The 20,094-nt window shown below is 40.0% G+C and overlaps 1 protein-coding gene across 29 annotated transcripts in view; it reads left to right on the plus strand.

Moving 5' to 3' along the window:
• MAGI1 (membrane associated guanylate kinase, WW and PDZ domain containing 1) overlaps positions 1 to 20,094 on the plus strand; it is a 334,204-nt gene that overhangs the window by 157,927 nt on the left and 156,183 nt on the right. For all 29 annotated transcript variants that reach the window (XM_032121234.1, XM_032121217.1, XM_032121220.1 and 26 more), the window contains exon 2: positions 7,230 to 7,346. In XM_032121234.1, the coding sequence (XP_031977125.1) occupies positions 7,230 to 7,346 (117 nt within the window). The remainder of the gene's footprint in view (positions 1 to 7,229; positions 7,347 to 20,094) is intronic.

A 20,094-nucleotide genomic window follows, 5' to 3' on the forward strand; every position in this document is an offset into this window, starting at 1 on the left:
GGAGACTGGTACAAATTAAAGCAGTATGTTGGTTGGTACTGGGTGTAGCATTTCCAACAAAGATCCAGTCTGCACCCTCAGACCAGTAGTTTTGTCACCAGAGACTGTCCATATTGGAATGGAAGCAATCACTGCCAATAACAGATGCGGTTATTGAAGCATTTATGGGGAACGTTTAAACATATGGTACTAGTATTGGTACCTAGCAATAAAAGTACATTGGTGTTCTTTATTTGTTTTTTAGAGGAAAAGAAGAGGAGAAAATGGAATTGGGATCAAATCAGGTGTTTGCTGAGCCGTGTTAATTGTTAATCTGAACTCCCATGGCAATGCTTAAATATCATTTTAGAACACGGAGCCATAAAAGGTTTTTAAGTTTACTTGTGTTAGGAAAATGTAGTAGCAATTAATTTACCAACGTGTTATGTGTTTACAAGGTACCTTCATTTCATGGGTGGCTGGAAGACAGAACATGCTTAGATTGTATTGAATTTAAGAAGCCACATGAATTCTTAAGGCTTTTGAATGGGATGTTTTTTCTTCATGATCTTATTTCAACTCCAGCTGACCATGATGAATGTTTTCTTGTGTCTTTGACCTCACAAGAGACATGAAATAACAAATGTAGGTACTGGACTTTATTTACTTATTTACTTAGTAGTTAAAACAAGAAAGCAAACAAAACCATGATGTATTTCACCTCTTCTCCCCAGCACCCTCTTGACAAATGGCTGTTGAAACAGTGTAAACTGTGACCTTAAAGCCACAGGCGTAATGAAACTCTGATCTGGCAGATGTGACAGACTCATCTTACATAAATCACTCTCTTTTGTCACTGCTGGCATATGGCCAATGAATCTTCTAATTATTGAATGGCTTTTATAGCCCCATTATTTATAATCACTTTTGGACAGCAGCTGGAAGACAAGGATGGGACAGGATGAAACTATATAGCACAAACTATTATCATTTCCATAACAACTGCTGGGATTAGAAATATTTGATGATGATGTAGCTACCAGTGCAGTCTTGTTAAATGATAAAAATCTACTCAGCCTTCTAGGATGGACTGCTGCCTCCTGGACCTTACCATGAAAATTATTCTATTAATTTTCCCAGAAACAGAGTATGAATCTCTCCAAGCATTAACAGAATATATGTGTGAATATCAGGGCCACCGTTGCAACAGGACTTGAGGAAAATCTATGGCAAGTATTAGTAAGAGACAGTGGTGATGCCCTGGCATTGCTGTTGGAAAAGTTTTAAGAACTGTCTTCTGTTTCCCAGGAGCCCTGTCTACACCCCATGTTTTAGTCAGGATTTAACAATAAATAGAGAAGTTGTCTTGCGTTGCATTATTATCATTTTAACATTTCTTTTAAAAATAGGCTGTTGAGTTTAAGGGAGTCTTAGATTTACAACCAGCTTAATTAACACACTTTATAGTTAAGGGGAGCTATTTTGGCTGTAATTTTAGATGAGTTTGTGTTGAGTACCTTCTGCTGGGCAGAGCAGGAACCCTGGAGAGAGGAGCACAAGTGAAGTCCCCCAGCCTGTAAGGCCAATCAGCTGACGTTGCAAGTCCACTTGCTGCTCTAGAAAACATGAACTGCAGGTTTTCTGCTTATGCCTCTAAACGAGCAGGGTTTGGATTTTTTTGTTTGGCTTGGTTTTTGTAGGGTTTTTTCCCCCCTTATCTGCAGTTCTGTTTTGTAGCACAGAAATAAAACCCTGCCAACCATGATAACTTACTAGTTAAATAACTTCAGATAGAGATCTTCAGATGAAAGACAGTACATTATAATCAGGGCTTTATAGCAAATCCAACACGTGCAATCTTTGTGTCTTTAAAAAGTTCAATTCTTCTCTCTCAATGTAGACATCAGGGTGGTGAGAGAGAGTCTTAATCCAGATGACTCTATTGCACTTTTATCCTTTTAGTGGGGCCTTTAACCTTTCATTGCTTCATGGCCCTGTTGTTTTGAAACAGTCTTTGCCCACAGAAAATCCCTCTGCTAAAGACACCTTTAAACAGAGATGCTGACAGCTGAAGGGGGATTCTGCTGCAATTCAGGAATTGAAAATAGATTTTTCCAGTTCTGATGCTATCAGTCACCATGAATGTAGCAATTTGTTCCTTCCTAAAGAAGGGTAAAGCAAAAAAATATATACTGGTTTAATCTGCTTACAGGAGTGTAATATAGGTCAGGGACCAGTGTGTCCCGGGCCTGACCCTGACCCATCTTTGCACGAGCATCTATAGGCTCTGTCAGTGTGGCTGTTTATCAGGATTATCTGTGACCATCTCAAACAGAAATGGGATCAAACAGCTGCAGTAATTAATATAAACATAAACTATAAAATGATAGTTTCCAAACTCATAAAGCACAAGTTTAAAATACATCTCGAGAATACACATATTGCTCAGTCCTGGCATAGACTATCCACCAGCTGGCAGGAAGGTGCTGGCAGCCCTGCGATGTTCACGCTCAGCTTTTTCTTGGGAAAAAATTCAGATTCTGCTTGGTCATTTATGCAGTCTGCTTTCCCTGTTGGAAGCCAGCATGGCAGCAAGGCTAGAAGCTCTCAGCCCCCAGGTCTGTGCTGCTGCTTGCTGGTGGGAGTGCTCTCGAAGAGGTGATGTTCTCACGCAGCAAAGTCGGTGTTAGATGATCCCACATGCAGCTTTCTTCCTGCAGAAACTGGGAAATTTAGCACCAAGTGTCAGAGCATAGTTCAAAGCATAGCTTCCCTAGTGACTTTATATCAGGTAACTGTTGGAGGACAAATGTGTGGCAGAATTGTGGGTTTGAAAACAATGTGTTTAGAAATCAGTCAATATTTTTCATTAATCACAGACTCATCTGAGTTACACATTGAGCTACAAAAACCTGACAGTTTATTGTTTCTCAGAAAACCATATGTCAGTAAATATATTTTTTTGCTATGAGAAATGTTTCCCCCTTGGGTTTCTATTTACTGCTAAAATGTTGTTATGATGTAATTGTTGGGGAGGGTGATAGACATACTCTAAAATACAGTATAATAATTAAGACGAATAGATTAAACCTGCCATTTTGCTCTGTGTTTCATTCAAAGGATTCAGAAAATAAGATGGAGGCATCTCAGATTTGGAGTAGGGGAGAGATGCAGTGAAAAGTTGGTTCTCTGACTGTATCTTCACATTAAAAAAGGGCATTGATTTTGTTCAGTGGAGAAAAAAGGGAAAGGAAACTGTTGCAACAGCACCAAAAAAATCTTTGAACAGGCCTTACTTGTTGTGAACTATAAATTTCGGTGAGCTTTTCATTTTTTTTGTGTGTCTGATGAGCTAAAGCTACATATATCAGTCTAATTTTACATTACAGAAATAACAAGGTGATTTTTCTGTGTGCAAATAAACAATTTCCAACGTATCCTGACCAGCACAAAGGAAGAATGGAGCACGGGGTCTTCAGACCCGTATCCTCTGCTTTGGAAGTTGCTGTTCCTGGGTTGCATCTCTTGTCCCTCCACTGTTATCACTGTTGGATCTTTTTACATGCTTTTAGCAGAGAAGAAAAGACAGGATTTCAAAAGAATAAATGTAAAATCCAGTCTCCATGAGAACAGGGGAGTATTTTGAAGGCCAGTATATACTTCTAGTTAACACAGCTCCTCTCTAAAGGAAGTATTTTCTTGAGTACAATGACATGGATTTAAATTTTACAAAGGGGAGGACTTTTGCATAAAATCAGGTGGTTCTGGGCACCTGTCCATCTTTTAGTCTGGTGCTGGCTGGTGCATGGACAGAAGCTGTCAAAGGTGAGGCTTGGTCTCAGAGGGAGTTTGCATGAGCCAGTGATGCCCCTGAGGATCAGAGTGAATTTTGCTGCAAGATTTGCACAGAGGAGGTTGCTGAAATGTCACTGGCATATTTTTCAGGTTCTCAAAGATTATGGGTGTGTACATTTTGGACTAAGAGTATAGCAGAGTTTATAAACTCACGTGCACCACTAGGACCTACTAAATAATGCCAGTGCATGCCCTCTCAACTCTGGGGAGATTTTTGGAAGAGATCAGAGCGGAGAGAAACATTTCAAATGGTAAAAAAATCCAATGTATTCCAGGCTGAATCCCTCTGGCAGCTTCCTACATAGAGTTAGTTTCTGTGTTAGCTCATTTTCTTCTGCCATGCAGTGGAGGGAGTTCCTGAACCTGCTCATACCCACAGCTTGTGGCCTCAGTGACTGCTGAGCTGAGATCATCAGGGCTACAAGAAGGCTTTATTTCTGTCAAGACTTTCCTGGAATTTAGCAACAGGAATGTAGTTTAGCAAGCTTCTTGAGGGTTGCATTTATTTTTACCTCTTTTTTTTCTTCTTCTTCCTTCTTTTCTAAAATAAATGTAATAGAAATAAGCATCACTGTGAGCTCCCAGAGGGGACACTTATGTGAGTGTAAGTGTTGCTATAGCCCCTGTTTTTGCAAGTGTCTTTTTAACTAGTGCTCCAGTGACTCAGCTGGGAAATCCCAGCTCCTGCATAAACCAAATAACCAAACTTTCCAGTGGGGCCTTAATAGACTGAGATGCTAGATGGAATGGGCACAGAGGGAAGCTAAAAGCAGATATCATCATTAAATTGCATCTTTTCTGTGGTCAAACAAGCCCTAGCTCAGCAGAGTTTATTCACCTGAAGACTCTATTGTGACATAAATCATTGAATCAGGGATCACACAGTATTTTGGAAGAAAGTTTACTTATGTGGTACATTCAGTTTTGTGCATTAATTTCTTCCCTGGAATAAGCCCTTGCATTATGCCCAAACAGTTTGTCATATTTGTCCTTTTTTGCTATGAAAAACCACCTTGCCTTACTCTCTCTTGTGCAAAGAAAAATATGGACTGTTTAGTTAAAAGATAAAGAACTACTTTATTATTTCAGCAGATGCTCTTTTTTTTGCCCGGTCTCCCTCTGGAGTAAAACAATGTGGTATGAAATCAAACATCTGGAGTTTGGAAAGTCAGCTCTGATACTGAAAAACTGTAGGTTTTTTTTTTTTTTTTTCAAGTCTACCAAACCCTCCAAGTGCCTCTTGTGTGGAAAACCAGTTCCATGGTGTAATAACTGGAGACCACTTGCTAGAAAATGGGTTGATAATTTGCTCTGGGAGTGAGGGGTGTTGCTGGGGTCACTCAGGAAAGCGTTTTGAGCCAATTACATCTCCCTTAATTTCAGTTTTGTTCTTTTATTTCTGTTATGAGCATCTTGGTCTTTAAGAAATTTCCTTCTGTTAATAGCTGGGCCTGCTGCCTGAGCCTTCCTTTCTTCAAAAAGAGATTTAATTAAAAGGAAAAGCTGTCAGGGGGATCTAAATACAAATCACATAGTTATTTTAAAAATTTGACATAGTACTTCAAACTGCAGGGTTTTTTGTGTTTAGTTTTGTTTTTAAACCAACATTTCTGATTAAATGCTGCAGGGCTGCAGTAGTTTGATCCTGCCCATGGTCATATAACAATCTGCACTCTTTCTTATTTCACCATTTGCCTGGTGCTGCTGCTGCCTCTCAGACTCCATTGCAGTATTATTATTCTTGATTTGCTCTGCAGTGATTCCTAGAGGCTCCAGCCAGGAATCTGAAACTGTGAGGCTGCATTCTGTGTCCAGATGTATTGAGATGATCTCTGCATTACATATTCGCAATCCAAAAAATCATAATGCAAATAATAAAAGACTGTGGAAACAGCTGCAGTGGTTCAGCCTGAGGTCCACATAGTCCAGCATTTTGGCTTCAGCTGGGGCATTAATAAGATGCCTGCCAAAGGGAAGGAAAACAGCAAGATATTTGATATTCCCCCATTTTTTTCCCAGGTCTCCCAGCCACCAGCAATTAATGTTAAGTTCAAGGGATTTCCTTTTCATTCTTCTTTTCAAGGCCAGGCTGGATGGGGCATTGAGCAACCTGGTCCACTGGAAGGTGTCCCTGCCCATGGGAGGGGGGTGGGAACAAGATGATCTCTAAGGTCCCTTCCAATCCAAACCATCCTGGCATTCTGCAGCCCCCAATGGGTCTGTCTTACAAATGCTTTTCTATCTCCCCTTGAATCTCCTGAATAAGCTTCTTGCCCCCACAGTGCTCTCCAGGGAGAGCTGCACAGCCTGCGGACTCTTGCCCCTGTTGCAGGATTCTTAACCAGCTCCTATTTAGCTTTCCTTGGGGTCTCTCTCCTTGTGTTGGGAGAGGCAAGCACTGCCCAGTCCTCAGGTGACCTCAGGTCATGTTGGAGGCTGATGTCCACAGCAGGCTGCAGCATCCCCCTCTTGGTCCTTGTGTAGCAGCTGCTGCAGGCCTTGATCATCCTGGTTGTGTTTTTCTCAGAAGCTTTTCCAGTGGTTTTTTTCTTTTCATTTTAGAACACAAGAGTTTCAATCCCTGTTTTGGCTCTACGGTCAAATTAATGTCAGTGTTACTCCAAACTTGGAAAGATTTTTGGGAAAAGATTTCATTAAGTTTCTTCAGTTCATATATTCTACTACAAAAAAAGGATTTGGTATTCAGCAACTGACAATGTTCATTAAGAGTTACATTTTTTTCCTTTTTTTTTTTTTGTGTGTGTTCATTTGTTTTTGCTTTGTTTTCAACTCATTTATCTTCTTTCACGCTTCTGACGGTGTTCAAACCTGAACAGGGAAATAACATAGATTTAAGTGAAAAGCATTGGATATTATTTTGTTGTTTTTAAGGACTTTGGGTGCTCTTAATTCGTTAAGTCAATACTTTGGTAACTCCTGCTGTGTGTTGGGATAGATACCAGTGCGAAGTATAGCACTTGTTTGATTTTTTTTGCCATGTTCAGCTTTATTAGTACCTCCAGTGGGAGTAGCTTTTGCCTTCTGTCTCTCTGCCCAGCTCACCCTCCAGTGACTTGCAAAAGCAATACCTTTATTATTTTTCTTCTTTTTCCCATCATCTGTCTCCATTTGCTCAGACAAATAAGTGATAAAAGGGAATGATGATCTGTTTAACACCACAGGAAGAAAGATGCATTATGAGACAAGAGAGACCTCTTGTTTACAGCAAGTTATTTTTGGTAATTAGCCATTTGTAGAGGAAGATGGGCTTCTGCTCATGAAGTCAGCATGCTATAATTTAGGGGACTCTGAATGGAAATCTAACATTTGCCTCAATTAGAAATGTTAATTGTGTGCATTTAGAAATAAATAAATGGTTGTTTTTTTCTTTGCAGGAAGCAGACTGAACAAAGATCTGCGGCATTACCTCAACCAGAGGTTTCAGAAGGGATCGCCGGATCACGATTTGCAGCAGACCATCCGAGATAATCTTTATCGCCACGCTGTGCCTTGTAAGTAACAAAACATTGACCTGCTGGACTACATGTGGTAGAATTTCATCTTTATTTTTGGGGCAGCCTTCCTGTGGTGGTGTGCACGGCTGTGGGGGAGACTCTTTTCAGCTTGGGCAGACTTCCATGTGTGACAGCAGATAGGGTTGAAAAGGAAAATGATTCATCTCTGAATTAGGCTTTTTTGGTTACCTTTTTGGAGCAGTTGATGGTGTGATGCAAGCCTTGTGATGCCTAATGTGGAGAAAAACCCTAAAAAAAACTGCCATGAAGTGATTGCTTGCCTTTAGAAATAGTCTATGTTAACACCACGATGGTGAATGTTGCTTATTGGTTTAAAACCTGTGAATAAAAAAGAAGCTTCTATTTTTATTTCCTGAGCAGAACTTTATATCTGATGCTTGTTTAACTTGTAGATTGAACAGCATTTTATGGCTGGGTGCCATTGTTGCAGGTATCTGCCAGTGTTGGAAGGTCATCCTTGATTCACATAGGAGATAAACAACAAGAGGTAGCAAAGCTGAGAAAGAAATGCTCATTTTCACTCAAAAAAACAAACCAAAACAAACAAAACAAAAAAAACCCCAAAACAACAGCAAGAACAACAAACCCCCAAAAAAACCCAAACCAAAAAACAAACAAAAAATCCCAATAAAACCAAACAAACAAAACAAAAAAAACCCCAAGAACCAGAAGAAAAACTAAGAAGTCTGGAGCATGGTAATCTTTAGAAGGTCAGAATCACTACTCAAAATGAGACTGTCCTTGGCATTTTGGGGGTACATACAAAGAGTAGAGAGTGATCCTACTTTGTTGCGCCTCTCTTTGACATTCTACACGTGGCAGGGGACACTCTTCTAAGCAAAAGGCTTATTTGCTTAACTTGGCTGAGCTGTGGGAATAATGGTATGCCCTTTAGATCAGACTGGAATAAGAACTAGTAAACATCTTAGTAATAGGATACTGAGATAAGCAGTAAAATAATTTGAAGTTTTCTGTCTCGTTGTGAATCAGAGATTGTTTATCCTGGTAGACTTATATAAATATTGAATAATTATGTTGCAACTCAAAATCAGTATTTGCCAACAAATATCACATAGTGGTACACACAGTAATAGTCATTTTCAGTCTAAGTGTTGCATGCAGGAGGGCTGCATAAGACCAGTTAAAATTGAGTGGTAACACTGACAAATGTTGATTCTTCAAATGGCAGATGCTGTTATAACACCATTGAGTTTATGCTCATTTTATCGGTGAAAAGCACGAAACAAATTATGTTTAAAGTACTGTGCATGGCCATAAAGAATAAATATGGATTATTGTTTCCTATTGAACATTTCCATTTTGTCAGCATGAAATATGATTATTTTTCTATCACCTAACTTGGCAGGCTGCAGATTTTTAAAGCATACTGCAAAAAGTGCCTTCCAGGAGAGCACGTGCAGTGTTAGGCTTGGGAGACACAGTGTTGTGATACTAATGTCCTTCTGCCTATGTGTGATATTTCATTTCCTAAAGCAGCATATAGAGCAAATGAGTGTAAGTTCTGGGGAAACATTTTACATGTTACCAAGGTTACGTTTTGAAATGCTTTCCATTGATTCTTTTATCTGATTTATTGAACTTGATGGTGAGCTAAGCTGCTTGGACTTGCTTTTGATTTAAAATTAAGAGCAGTGAAAGGGATTCCTGCCTTTTAGAAATAGATGGGGGAGATGTGGGTTGTTGGTGTATTAATAAGAACATCAGAACTTATGTTTCACTTGTGAAACAAGTGGAAAATCCAAGAAGTGGTGTTGGTTATTGTGTGTCTCCACACTTTCTAAATTGTCGGGCAGGTAGCATTTAATTTTTGCTTCATTTACTGTGGGGATGGTATTAATGGTAGCTTTTAAGAATGATGCTAATATTCATATGTGGCTTGGAGTGAGACTGCTGTATAGTGGGTTGGGATGCTTTACAGGTCTGGAGATTAATCTGGCTGTATGGTCATATTTTTATTCCTTGGTACACGTGACCAGTAAATCCAGAGCCCTGGACCAATCTCTAGTGCTAATGGATTATGAAGCCTTGTATTTTGAAAATGGAATTCCCTGCTGCTTATGTGGTAAACAGAAACAAGAACACAAGGTCACTTGGACTGAGCATGCTTGGCCTGACAGCTGCTTTTTATCACACTAATATAAGGGCTAAATGAAGTGATAATTAGTAAATGCAAAATGGAAAAAGGTGCTGTTAACCAGTTCTTGCCCAGAAATTCTGGTGAGAATAGCACGTGGTTCAGCGCTGACTGGTTTGGTACCAGTGGTGAGAAAACCCAGAGGGTTCCTGTTTCCCACACAACCCTGTGCCCATTGTGTGCTTGGCTCTGGAACTGAGTGAAGGCACAGTGACAGCTTTTGTAGAAGACAGAGGTCAAGCAGAAGGGAGGAAAGATGCAGAAAATTTGACTCAACCTCGTTATTTTGTCAATGACACACTGCTTAAGTATAATTTAGATTTTTTTTTTTAGGAGAGTTGGTTAAGAGTTTGATTTATTTTCTGATGAACTCTTGAGGATGAGTGGGATGATGCCAGCTCACAGAGGGGCCATAGGAGCATTGCCTGTATGGGTGACACAGGATGGTTTGCTGAGAGATCAGAGAATTTGATCCCTAAATGTGAGAACTATCATAAAGACATGAGACCTTGAAATGGACACAAAGGTGAAGTATTGTTGAAATAAGTTGGTGAACCACATACATATTTTTGCAAACTGAAGTCTTTCCCTGCTCCTCGGTGCCATCTGCCCCTCCAGCACACTTCCTCTGAGTCCTCATACCCTCAGCTCCCAGCTCCCCACTGAGCTGATTTTTTCCTGCAATGTTCTGTAGTAAACAACAGCTGTGACAAGATTCCAGGTGGCCTTCAAGTTTGGTTGTCTTGAGTCGTGAGTTCTCTGCTGTTCCTATCACACCAAACCCACGGGTTTATTTACAGACCCAAGGCATTCCCCTCTGAGTTTACAACTTGAGCAGTAGCATAATCTAGGACCAAGGCAGAGTAAGGAAGAGAGGCAGGGCACCTATTTATATATTTGGATGGTGTATAAGTGGTTATGAAGCCATGCTACAATGGACAAATCTTTGGAAGAGTTAGTATAGTTCAGCCACTGGACTAGCTTTTACTTCATATGAACCACCACTGGGTTATTTCCTTGACTTTCTTCCTGAGGCTTTCATTTCATTGTAAACTTCACTGAGCCTTTACTTTAAAATATTTCTGTCTTTTGTTTAAGAAAAATTAAGATTTTCAAAACTTGAGCAAAGTTATTCTCATAGATGTTCAGATTAATTACTTTTTTCATTCCTAGCATGTAGTTTCCATTGTCAAAACTAGACAAAAATCCATCAGTACATCATGCAGATTAGTAATATGCTGGTTCAATCTCTAGCTATCCCTTTAACTTTTTTGATTTTAAGTACCACATTTTTTCTGTGTTTTGATGTGCCTAATGAAGATGATCAGAAATAATGCTCTGTTTTGGGGTAGATAATGGCTCCATTGAGCTTGGACTATACTGTGAGATGGCAACAATTCCACAATTACCCCTTGGCCATGCCTCTACCAGAAGTGCTTTGACTGATGCAAAGACTTGGGCCACATCTTATTTCTAGAGTGGCTCAATTTTGCCAGCCCAAACACTTGAGAGCAAGAGGGCAGGTTTATCAACTGTGTGAGTAGTCTTGCTGGGGCACCCTCTGCCACATTTAAGTCCACCAGTGCTCACCGAAGATTTCGGGGAGGCTGAGAGTCAGGGATGTAGTGTGTTGACATTCTGGCTTTAGGTTTCAGAGAGTGTTTCTAAGAGCAGGACTTCCCCAAACAGGATTGTTGTGTGTGAAGATTCACCTAGTGGAAATTGTGATTAGTTGGAAGTTCATCTAAGAGTATATCCATTAAATAGGTTTTTCCAAACAGCCTTACCTGGAAATATCTGTGCAACAGTGTTTATTGAGAAAGATATGCGATAGCAACTTACTTTAAGGTACTAATGCAGCAGAATGTCCAAACCACTGTTCACAGAAGGCTGAACAGACATGATAATCATCCTCGTTTTGAAATGATGGCAGAGGGTATCTGTTTAACATAAACATGCAGTACTGGCCATTTGTCCTAGTTGCTTATACTCAACAACCTGGTAGCAGTTTTCTTTTCAAAGTGCATCAGGAGGAATCAGAAAGATTATACTTCCATAAAAGCTTATCTCAGCATGTTGTTTGCTTTTGGGGTTTTTTTTCCATTTACTTGGTTCTCCACTTGTTTCAGCCCTGTGCGACATGCAGAGGCAGCTATGGTGGGTCTGGTGTCTGTACCTTTACTTGCCAAAGCAGTATACCTGGTGCAGACATGACTGAAATAACAGTTAATCTTATTTCAGTACTGTGCAATCCCTTTCGTTGCCAGGCTGCAGTCTTCAGAAGCAAAACTCTGGAAGGTGCAAGGTCTTTTTGATGGTAGATGAAAAGGTGACAGTGTAGTGGCTAGCCTAGAGTTAAGTCAGGCTAGATACTATATGGCATTCTTCTTTTTATTTTTCACCTTTTCTTCACAAAATTGGTTTTTAAAATGTCAGGAGGTCATCATTCAATGGTTGATTCACTTCCCCAAAATAAGTACACGTCCTGGGATTAATTGACTGGAGATCTGAATGTTAGAGATTTACTACTTTCATTTCTGCTGTCTGTTCTCTCACCTTCCCAGAGTTTGATCTGTTTCTCTGTCCTCAATTACAGAACAGTAGCTCCAACTGTTGTGGTTGGTCTTACAAAGGAGCATGGAGCAAAATGGAAAGAAATGGATAAAAATCAATGGTTGTAAGTGTCGAGTGATCTGTGAGGAGGCTCAGAAAAAGCCAATGACACCCACACACCTGGCTGGCCTGAGCTCTCTCACATTTCAGTGGGAAATTTGAAAGTAAGTTTCTTTATTCCAAGTGATCTCCTGGTACAAAGGAAAAGTCTTCCTTTCTAAGCAAGACCAGTAATATTGAACAACAAAACTTCACAGTTTGATAGGACAAACTTTAGTAAGTGATTGTAGACTGCACATTGAAGCTTATTATCTGCATTAAAGATTTTCATGGATAATTGAACTTCCAAAGGGCAGTTTAGTTTCTCCAGGAGCTGAATAAGCTGTTCTGTGCATAACTACCATCACCTGCAGGTAATGGAGGACTAGAGAGACTAAATGGGCTGGGGTGTGATGAAACTCCTGTCAAATGTGCAGACTTAGGTGATTTCCCAGGATGGTTTTTAAAGTCCTGTAGCTCTGGGTTGCCCCATAAGTATTTCTGAACTTCAGAATGAATTGATAAAAGGGATATGCAAACCAGGTTACAGAAGGCTCTTTAGAATACTGAGCACAAAAGTGTGTCAGTATACTGGGAAACATTGCTGAAATGAAGCATAAAGACCTTTATGTTACAAATGAATGTGTTTTTACATGTGCGGATATTTGAGCTACAATTTCGAAGTTATTTTTAGGTACTAATTTTTATTAAGGATAAACAGAATCACTGACATTGCACATTAGTTTTCTTCCCAGGCAATAAATCATCAGTTTATGTACACAAATGTTCTTGAATTCTCAAACGCTTTCCAGACCTGCAGATGTATTTATTATCCAAGTACCTTTTGTTGCCGTTCTCTTCCTAGAGGTGTAATTCTGCTTTGGTAATGAGAAATAGTTGCAAGGTCCATGAAATATTCATTTGAAGGCCCACACTGATAAGATAAGGAGCAGCAGACTCTTTTCTAACACATAAAAAATAATTAATAGTTTTACAATATTTATGTTAGGAAAAAGTTTTAAGTACTTTTTAAATAGTGGCATTATCACTGTGTTGCAACATATGGATAGCAGCAGTATGTAAAGATAATTTTTCTCAAGAATATTTGCTTGTGAGTTAATCTAGCTCTGCATAATATGAGGTATATTTTCCTTGCCAGTTAGTGTATACACATTTAATTTTTCCTGCGTGTTCAGCAGGGACTGTATCCTGAATACAACTACTGGCTTTAGAAAATCCTTATACCGGTGTTCCAGGGAGTGCCAAATTGCAGCAGCGTCCCCTGCAGTTTTCAAGGATATAATTCTTTCACTTACTAGTGAACCAGATGTGTTTTCACTTTTAAAAGAGAGAAAAATACCCTGTTTTGAGCAACAGGGCTAATATTTCTGTAGTTTAGTTCCTTTCTATAGACAATGATTTTTGTTTAATCTAGAAGACTTCAGGACCTTTTTTCCATCTGGTCTGTCCTTTCAGATCAATAGCACATTTTTGTGTCAGTGAAACTATTGTTTGGGGGTGGGTTTGTTTGTTTTGTTTTTTAATTTTGGAAATAAAAGCGCTTATGATAGCAAATATTGCTCCATCTGCTTCCCCATTTGTGAGGAATAGCTTTTTTTGTATTTCACTCTACACCCAGTTGGAATTGAATGAGGCACCAGAGAACAGTACAAAGCAGAGGAGCTCAGCCTTATATGCTCTCCCATGCCACTTGCCAAAGGAGATTTGGGTAAGAAGTGTGGGAAGAGATTACATGGCCAGTTTTCTTTGTTTTCTTTGTTAGTCCCCAGTGTACTTAATTTTGCAGGTTTTTCATCACAGTTGCTTTGTACTACGGCAAAGCAGCTGTGAGTGGATACTTAGGTGTAGTGCAAGCAATGTCTCTGCATATGTTTGAAAACATAAAGGTTTCCAAGGTGAGAGTCTCTGCGAGAGCAAAGAGTAAATCAGACCTGAGAGCAGGTACTGCTGTTTGGAGGTTGAAGGCATGGAGATGAATTACCCCACATTATTTACTTCAAAACTGGCTCTGTCCTGCCACAGTTTTTCATGTGATGTCCCAGGGTCCTGATAAGATCTTTTGTGATAGCTGCAGTGCCACAGCTTTTGATTTTTAGGCAGTTTGATTTCTTTTCAGCTATCACCATGCATCTGTTTAAGGGTTTCAGTGTATTGATTATGCTACAAAGCAAGAGAATGAGTGTTCCAAGCAAAAGGATTGTTTTAAAATTAGGTAAAATTAAATATGTAGCTGTTCTTTAACCTGCTTTTCCACTCACATTTGCATTTGGGCTTCACATTTGGTATTTCATGATTAACTCCCTCCAGAAAGCATCCCCGTCACTGTATAGGTATGTTTGTGCTTGGGCATGTTGGTGGTTTCACCATGACAAAAGTCCTGTGCTTTCCATCAAAGATGTCAGTGTTTAAAAAGGAACACCTGTAAATTGCATTTATATGATATTCTTTTGGTCCAGTGTGATACCTGCAATACAGCGTGGGCAAAACCAGTGGGATGGTAGAGGAGGAGTTTCCTCTGTGATTCCCAGTCACACATCCTGCTACCGTGACAGTCTCTGAGCCCAGGGGGCCAGTGGCAGATGCCAGCTCCTGATGGCTTTGATGGGGATGCAGAGTTGTCACATTTCATCTTCAAACAGTTATCCTTTTTTTAACATTACATGCTTCCTCACATAAAGTGTGCTGTATTTGTCCTCTAAATCCTTTTTGCCTTTATTTCAGCAGAGAGGCGATTAGCTGTGTAATCATTTATAAAGCTGTTTAGATTCTGCTAGCTGGTTTTCTTTGGGGAGAGTCATATCCAGTACCTTTATTGGGAATAACTCTGTAAATTCATCTTCACTGATTTCCTTCCCCCCACCCCAAGTGAATAAGAGGGTAGAAAAAATAGAACAAATATTTGTAGTTCTGCCCCTATTGAAGGAAAAATAAATCTTTCTTATTAGTCTTAACAGTCTAGATATATCCTTTTTTTATAATCTTCTCTTGAATAATTAGAGCTTTGAGTTATGAAGTCAAGATTCCTGGGTCATTGCCAGAACAGATTTATTTAAGGGGGACACTAGTTCTCTGAATTCCTTTTAAAGGGCTTTGTAATGTCCCAGACTGCTCTTAATTAGTGATTTAAGAGGGAATACATCTGTTTCACTGAGGGTTGTGAAAATTTTTATTTAAATGGAAATGTTTAATAAATGGCTCTTTGAAAGGCTAATGTATCTTCAAAATGAGATGTGTATCACAGGGTAATCAGGTGGATAGTGATCTGGCACTTCTTCTTGTATGGTCTTTTTCAAGCTGAATATGGAGGAAAACCTCATCAAAGACCTTTAGAAGTATCATCTGCTATTGAATTATAGTTCATACTTCATCATTCATTCACTACCTGCACTTTTTCACTGAACTTCAGGTTTAACGCTTCATTTACCAGGGGAGAAAACAGTAAACAAAAGTTGATGTTGGTGAAAGGCCTATAAAAAGGCTTTTTAGAGACATTGATGGTACTTTTTTTTTTATCTTAGACCATCATGGAAACTCAAGTACCAAAATTTAAAGCTACTTAATTGGACATTTGTCATATGCTAAAACTTTGCAGGTGATCTCTGCTGTATTAGGGATTTGAACTGGCAAACCTCAGAAGTGAGGTGCTGGAGCAGATGCTGAGGGAAGGAGGAACTCCACATTAAGAAGCTGCTGCTTTTAGCAAACTCTTCCTTGAATACATGAGGAGATGGCTATTAATAAACACAGCATTTACCATCTCCTACTGTTCACAGGTCTTTTGAATTAGTAATCAAAATCTTGAAACTGTGTATTTTGACTCTTTTCATGTAAGTGTTTATTTATGAGCCCTTACTACCATCTTTGTTCATGTTATTCTAGGGTGTGAGTTTTTTAGTGTTTTCTTTTGTTCCCAGGGGGATAACACAGGAGAGCTGAAAATGTGCTTGAATAGTGAGGTTATTAGCAGTTCTCCTAAATCCAGATCTGGAAGGTTTTGAGGAGAGCAGCAAGAGAGTTGCAGGTTATGAAAGAGAGTCATGGAAAACCCAGCAGGACACTACATGGCAGTGCAGAAATAGGAAGGCTGGACTCAACAGTGGGGCAGAGAGATGGGCACAGCTCTTGCAGGAATGTGAACATCCCATCATGTTCATAAATAACTTTCCCATTTTTGCATTTCCATCATTTTAAAGATATAGATTGCTATCTCACTTAGCAATCCTCTGCAAAATGCCCAGTGTTTTCTGGAAGGGAAAAGCTGATGAGGTGCAACAGTGCTGCTTCTGTGAAACTAACCACACTGGAGAATCACACTGACAGACATTCTGTAAATTGCCCACATTTATAGAACATTGATGATACCATTAAAGTGGTAAATTTAATATTATAGTTCTATTAGATTTCTCCCTCATTAACTCTGATCTGATAAACAACCTCCGGCATATTTTGAAGGTAATAATCACCTTACAATCACTACTGCTTCTCTCTATCTGGCATTTCAAGCTCCTATAGATTTACAGTTTTCTGTCATCTAATCTGTACTTACTCCTTTATTTCTTCTTTGAACTTGTGCTTACAGGCAGACGACCCTTTTCTAGAGGGCCCTGGGCAAGCAATTAACACTTAATAGCCAGAATAAAGTAATCCTAAATTCCATTCCTCAGATTTTGGACAAAATGGGTCTGAAAGAATAAAATTAACCCAGTGTTCAGGCAAGCAGGGTGCAGACCTGCAGAGGAGTTTTAGGACTGAGCACTTTCTAAGGGTTGGTACTGGGGAATGTTGGCAGCAGTGGGTTGTGTTCTTGGTTTTTGCAAACAGGTATCAGAGCAACCTCTGCAAACTCTTGCTGGAAATGTAGGTGGTGAAGAGGGACCATGTGGGTACTGGGCACAGCCCTGCCAGGCAAAGCAGCCCTGCTGTAGTGTGCAGGAAGATGGAAATGCTGAAGAAACTTTTGTCAGCCATGCCTGTCTAGTGGAGACAACTTCCACTCCTAAACATTAATTGTCAGGCAGCAAACTCACAGTTCAACCAAGTAACCTTAGCTCCTCTCAACTGGCAGGAGGCTTCCAAGGAGGTATCACTTGCCTCTTGTTTTCCTAAGTGAGTCATGGTTTAATTAGAGTGCTGTCTCGAGGAGAAGGTGGTTGTTATACATCACCTATCACAATGTAAAAGTGGAAAGTGACGCTGAAATGCTGACCCTTAATCTGAAGTGCACCATCTGTGTTTTATTTCCACATCTTGCTGAGTTTACAGTTATTTGAATTCACAGTTTGTTCCCCATTTGCTGTTCCCACATGGTAAGTGAATTGGATCCAAAATGTACTGATGAAAGAATGAGAAGTCTGTTGTAGAAGTTTGTTCCTACCTACAAGAGTGCTCTATCTCACACTTTTTCCACCCTGTGAGTTAAATCCCAGCTGTAAAATCTTGTCTCAAGATGGCCTTCTTTCATGGTGGGAAGTTGGGGTTACCGTAAGGACAAAGACTCCTTTCCCCATCCTAAAGTGATTTATGATTTGCTTATGACTTTCAGCTCTAGAAAAGGTAGAGAGTTCTCACATCTGACAAAGTATTTGCTTTGCTGTTCCTGTAAGTTTCTGTGGATGCTTATCTGGTAATAAGTTTTTGGTGTTTGGAGCACCACTCTTATTTAATATTTCTTCTCTGTTCATATGAGCCAAAGTGTTTGATGCTAAATTAAGACTGGCTATACTATAATGATGAGAGCTGTAATTACAACTGTAATAGTTTTTCGTGGTGCAACTTTGAGCTAGTCTGATTTTAGAATGGGCAAACAGCTCAAAAACAGGTTGAATTTCATTTATTCTCCATTCTTTCTATTTTTTTTATACTGAGAGCAACCATTTTCTTAAGACATAACTAACTGTAAAAAAAGTTATAAAATTTAAACATGTCATATTTCGAAAGCAAGCCATCAAAATGCTGAAGGCTGTATAAACTTAAATACCTTCTTTGGCTTTTGCTGTAGACCACACAAGCTCTGAGAAATTGATTACTCTGGTGCTGGAAGGGGCTTTCATGATACAGAAACAGAGGTTTGCATTGAATTTCTTTCTTTGTGTGTGGGACTTTTTTTTGGAAAGAAAAAAGCCTTTAAACCCCAGATTAAAAATAAGTCATTTCATTGTTTCCTTTTTCCCTTCTTTTAAATCTTATGAAAGAGTTTCCATAAACGATTGGGGAGCTGCATCTCTGAATAAATCTAAAGTAAAATGCTCCATTTCTTTTTTTAATAAAGAGGCTTTTTTCTGGAATGTTCCACATAGGTACTACCTCATTGAAGTTTCATCTGGTTGAAAGAGTTTCAGTGTGGTTCATGCAGATTTTTTTATTTTGTGGACATGAAGAGGAGGGGCAAGGAATTCGGAGTAATTTATTTTCGTATTGCAGTCTTCAAATTTACTGTATGCAGTATTCTAAACCCAACATTATCAAAGGCTTTGGAGTTCCCATGGCAGCTGTGAGTTGACCAGACGTATACCCAAAAAATCGTCTATGGCTCAAAGAGGCCAGTGTTGAAAGATCAGGAACGTGATCTTGAGCAAAGAATTTTTGGCTTTTCTTCTTAAACAAGAGACATATAATGGGCCAGTACCTTGGCCCAGCTGGTGTTTTCATGAAAATACTGATGTCCCATAAATTTAAGACTGTTTATAAGCAGGCCAATCTCCTGTTAGTGAGTGGCCATATCTCTTATAAAGGTAACACAAGGGTTGCTGGCTCTCAGTGGTGTTTTTCCCCTACCTAATTCAAGCACTTTTGAGGACTGGGTACATCAGCAAGAGCAGCATCTGTTTTTGCTGCTGGGTTTGGTGGTGTGAGATGATGATGTTTTCCCTTGCCTGGCTCTTTCACAGAGGTGCTGTGGACTTGTGAGCTGTGTCCTGTGCCCACAGCTGTACAGAGCTGCTTTGCCAGCAATGGCTCTCGGCTGGTGTGGGTCAAAATTCAGCTTGTTCCAGGAGCAGAACTGGTGCTGAACCCACTGGGCCATGGGAACAGTGGCAGGAGTGGCCCTACACCGCCCTGTGCCCACCCCACCAGTGCTTCCCATGCCATCCCCAGGGTTCCCATGTCCCTGCTTGTCTCAGTGTAGCTGCATCAGCCCCAGCAAAGCAGTCCTGAAGCTGCAGGGGAGCAGGTTTCCTTGCAAGGCTGGAGCCCCCTGGGATTTTGGAGCTGCATCTGAGCAATCGTGTCCTGTGAGATATGTGGAAAGCGTCCAAGATGGACACCTGCTGGCTCTGAAGCAGTCAAGTGCGTTTTCCAAAATGTCTTTGGCCCCTGTTCTGGATGTTTACTTTTAAAAAGATACAGGCACCTGTTGGCTGTAAAAGCAAGGGGGAGGAAAAATGACTGCTGCTACTGTCACTGAAATTCCCTGCAGACTTAAAAGGAAGACGAAAGTTGGTACTTTGAGAGAAACTCGAAGCCCTTGGGACAAGCACAGCAGAAAACAGGAAGATGCTCTGTATTCTGTCTGATTGCTTGCAAAAATGAGTGCTGTGTCTCCTACAGAGAGAGAGACAGAGCCAGAAACACATATTCACATCGTTCCCCCATGCTTGAGCCTTGCTAACTAGGACAATACCATTTTGCACTTCCCCGGGCATATTCTCAAACAGCAGCTCAGTGCAGGTGATAGAGAAAAAAAAGAGGGTGAGGGAGAAAGAAGAGAGGAGGGAAAATCTGCCTTGTGGTATTTCAGATCTCCAGCATACACAGGTGCTTTTTAATCCCTCTGGCCTACATATTCCACAGCCCCTAGGAATAGAGGAGTCGTGATGTAATGCTCTTTTCCTCACACTCCCAGCTTAAATACAGATGGAAATTGTTGTCATGTGTTAGAAATGTCACCAATAATAT

This window comes from Corvus moneduloides, chromosome 11, assembly GCF_009650955.1.
Source record: "Corvus moneduloides isolate bCorMon1 chromosome 11, bCorMon1.pri, whole genome shotgun sequence".
Taxonomy (NCBI): Eukaryota; Metazoa; Chordata; class Aves; order Passeriformes; family Corvidae; genus Corvus; species Corvus moneduloides.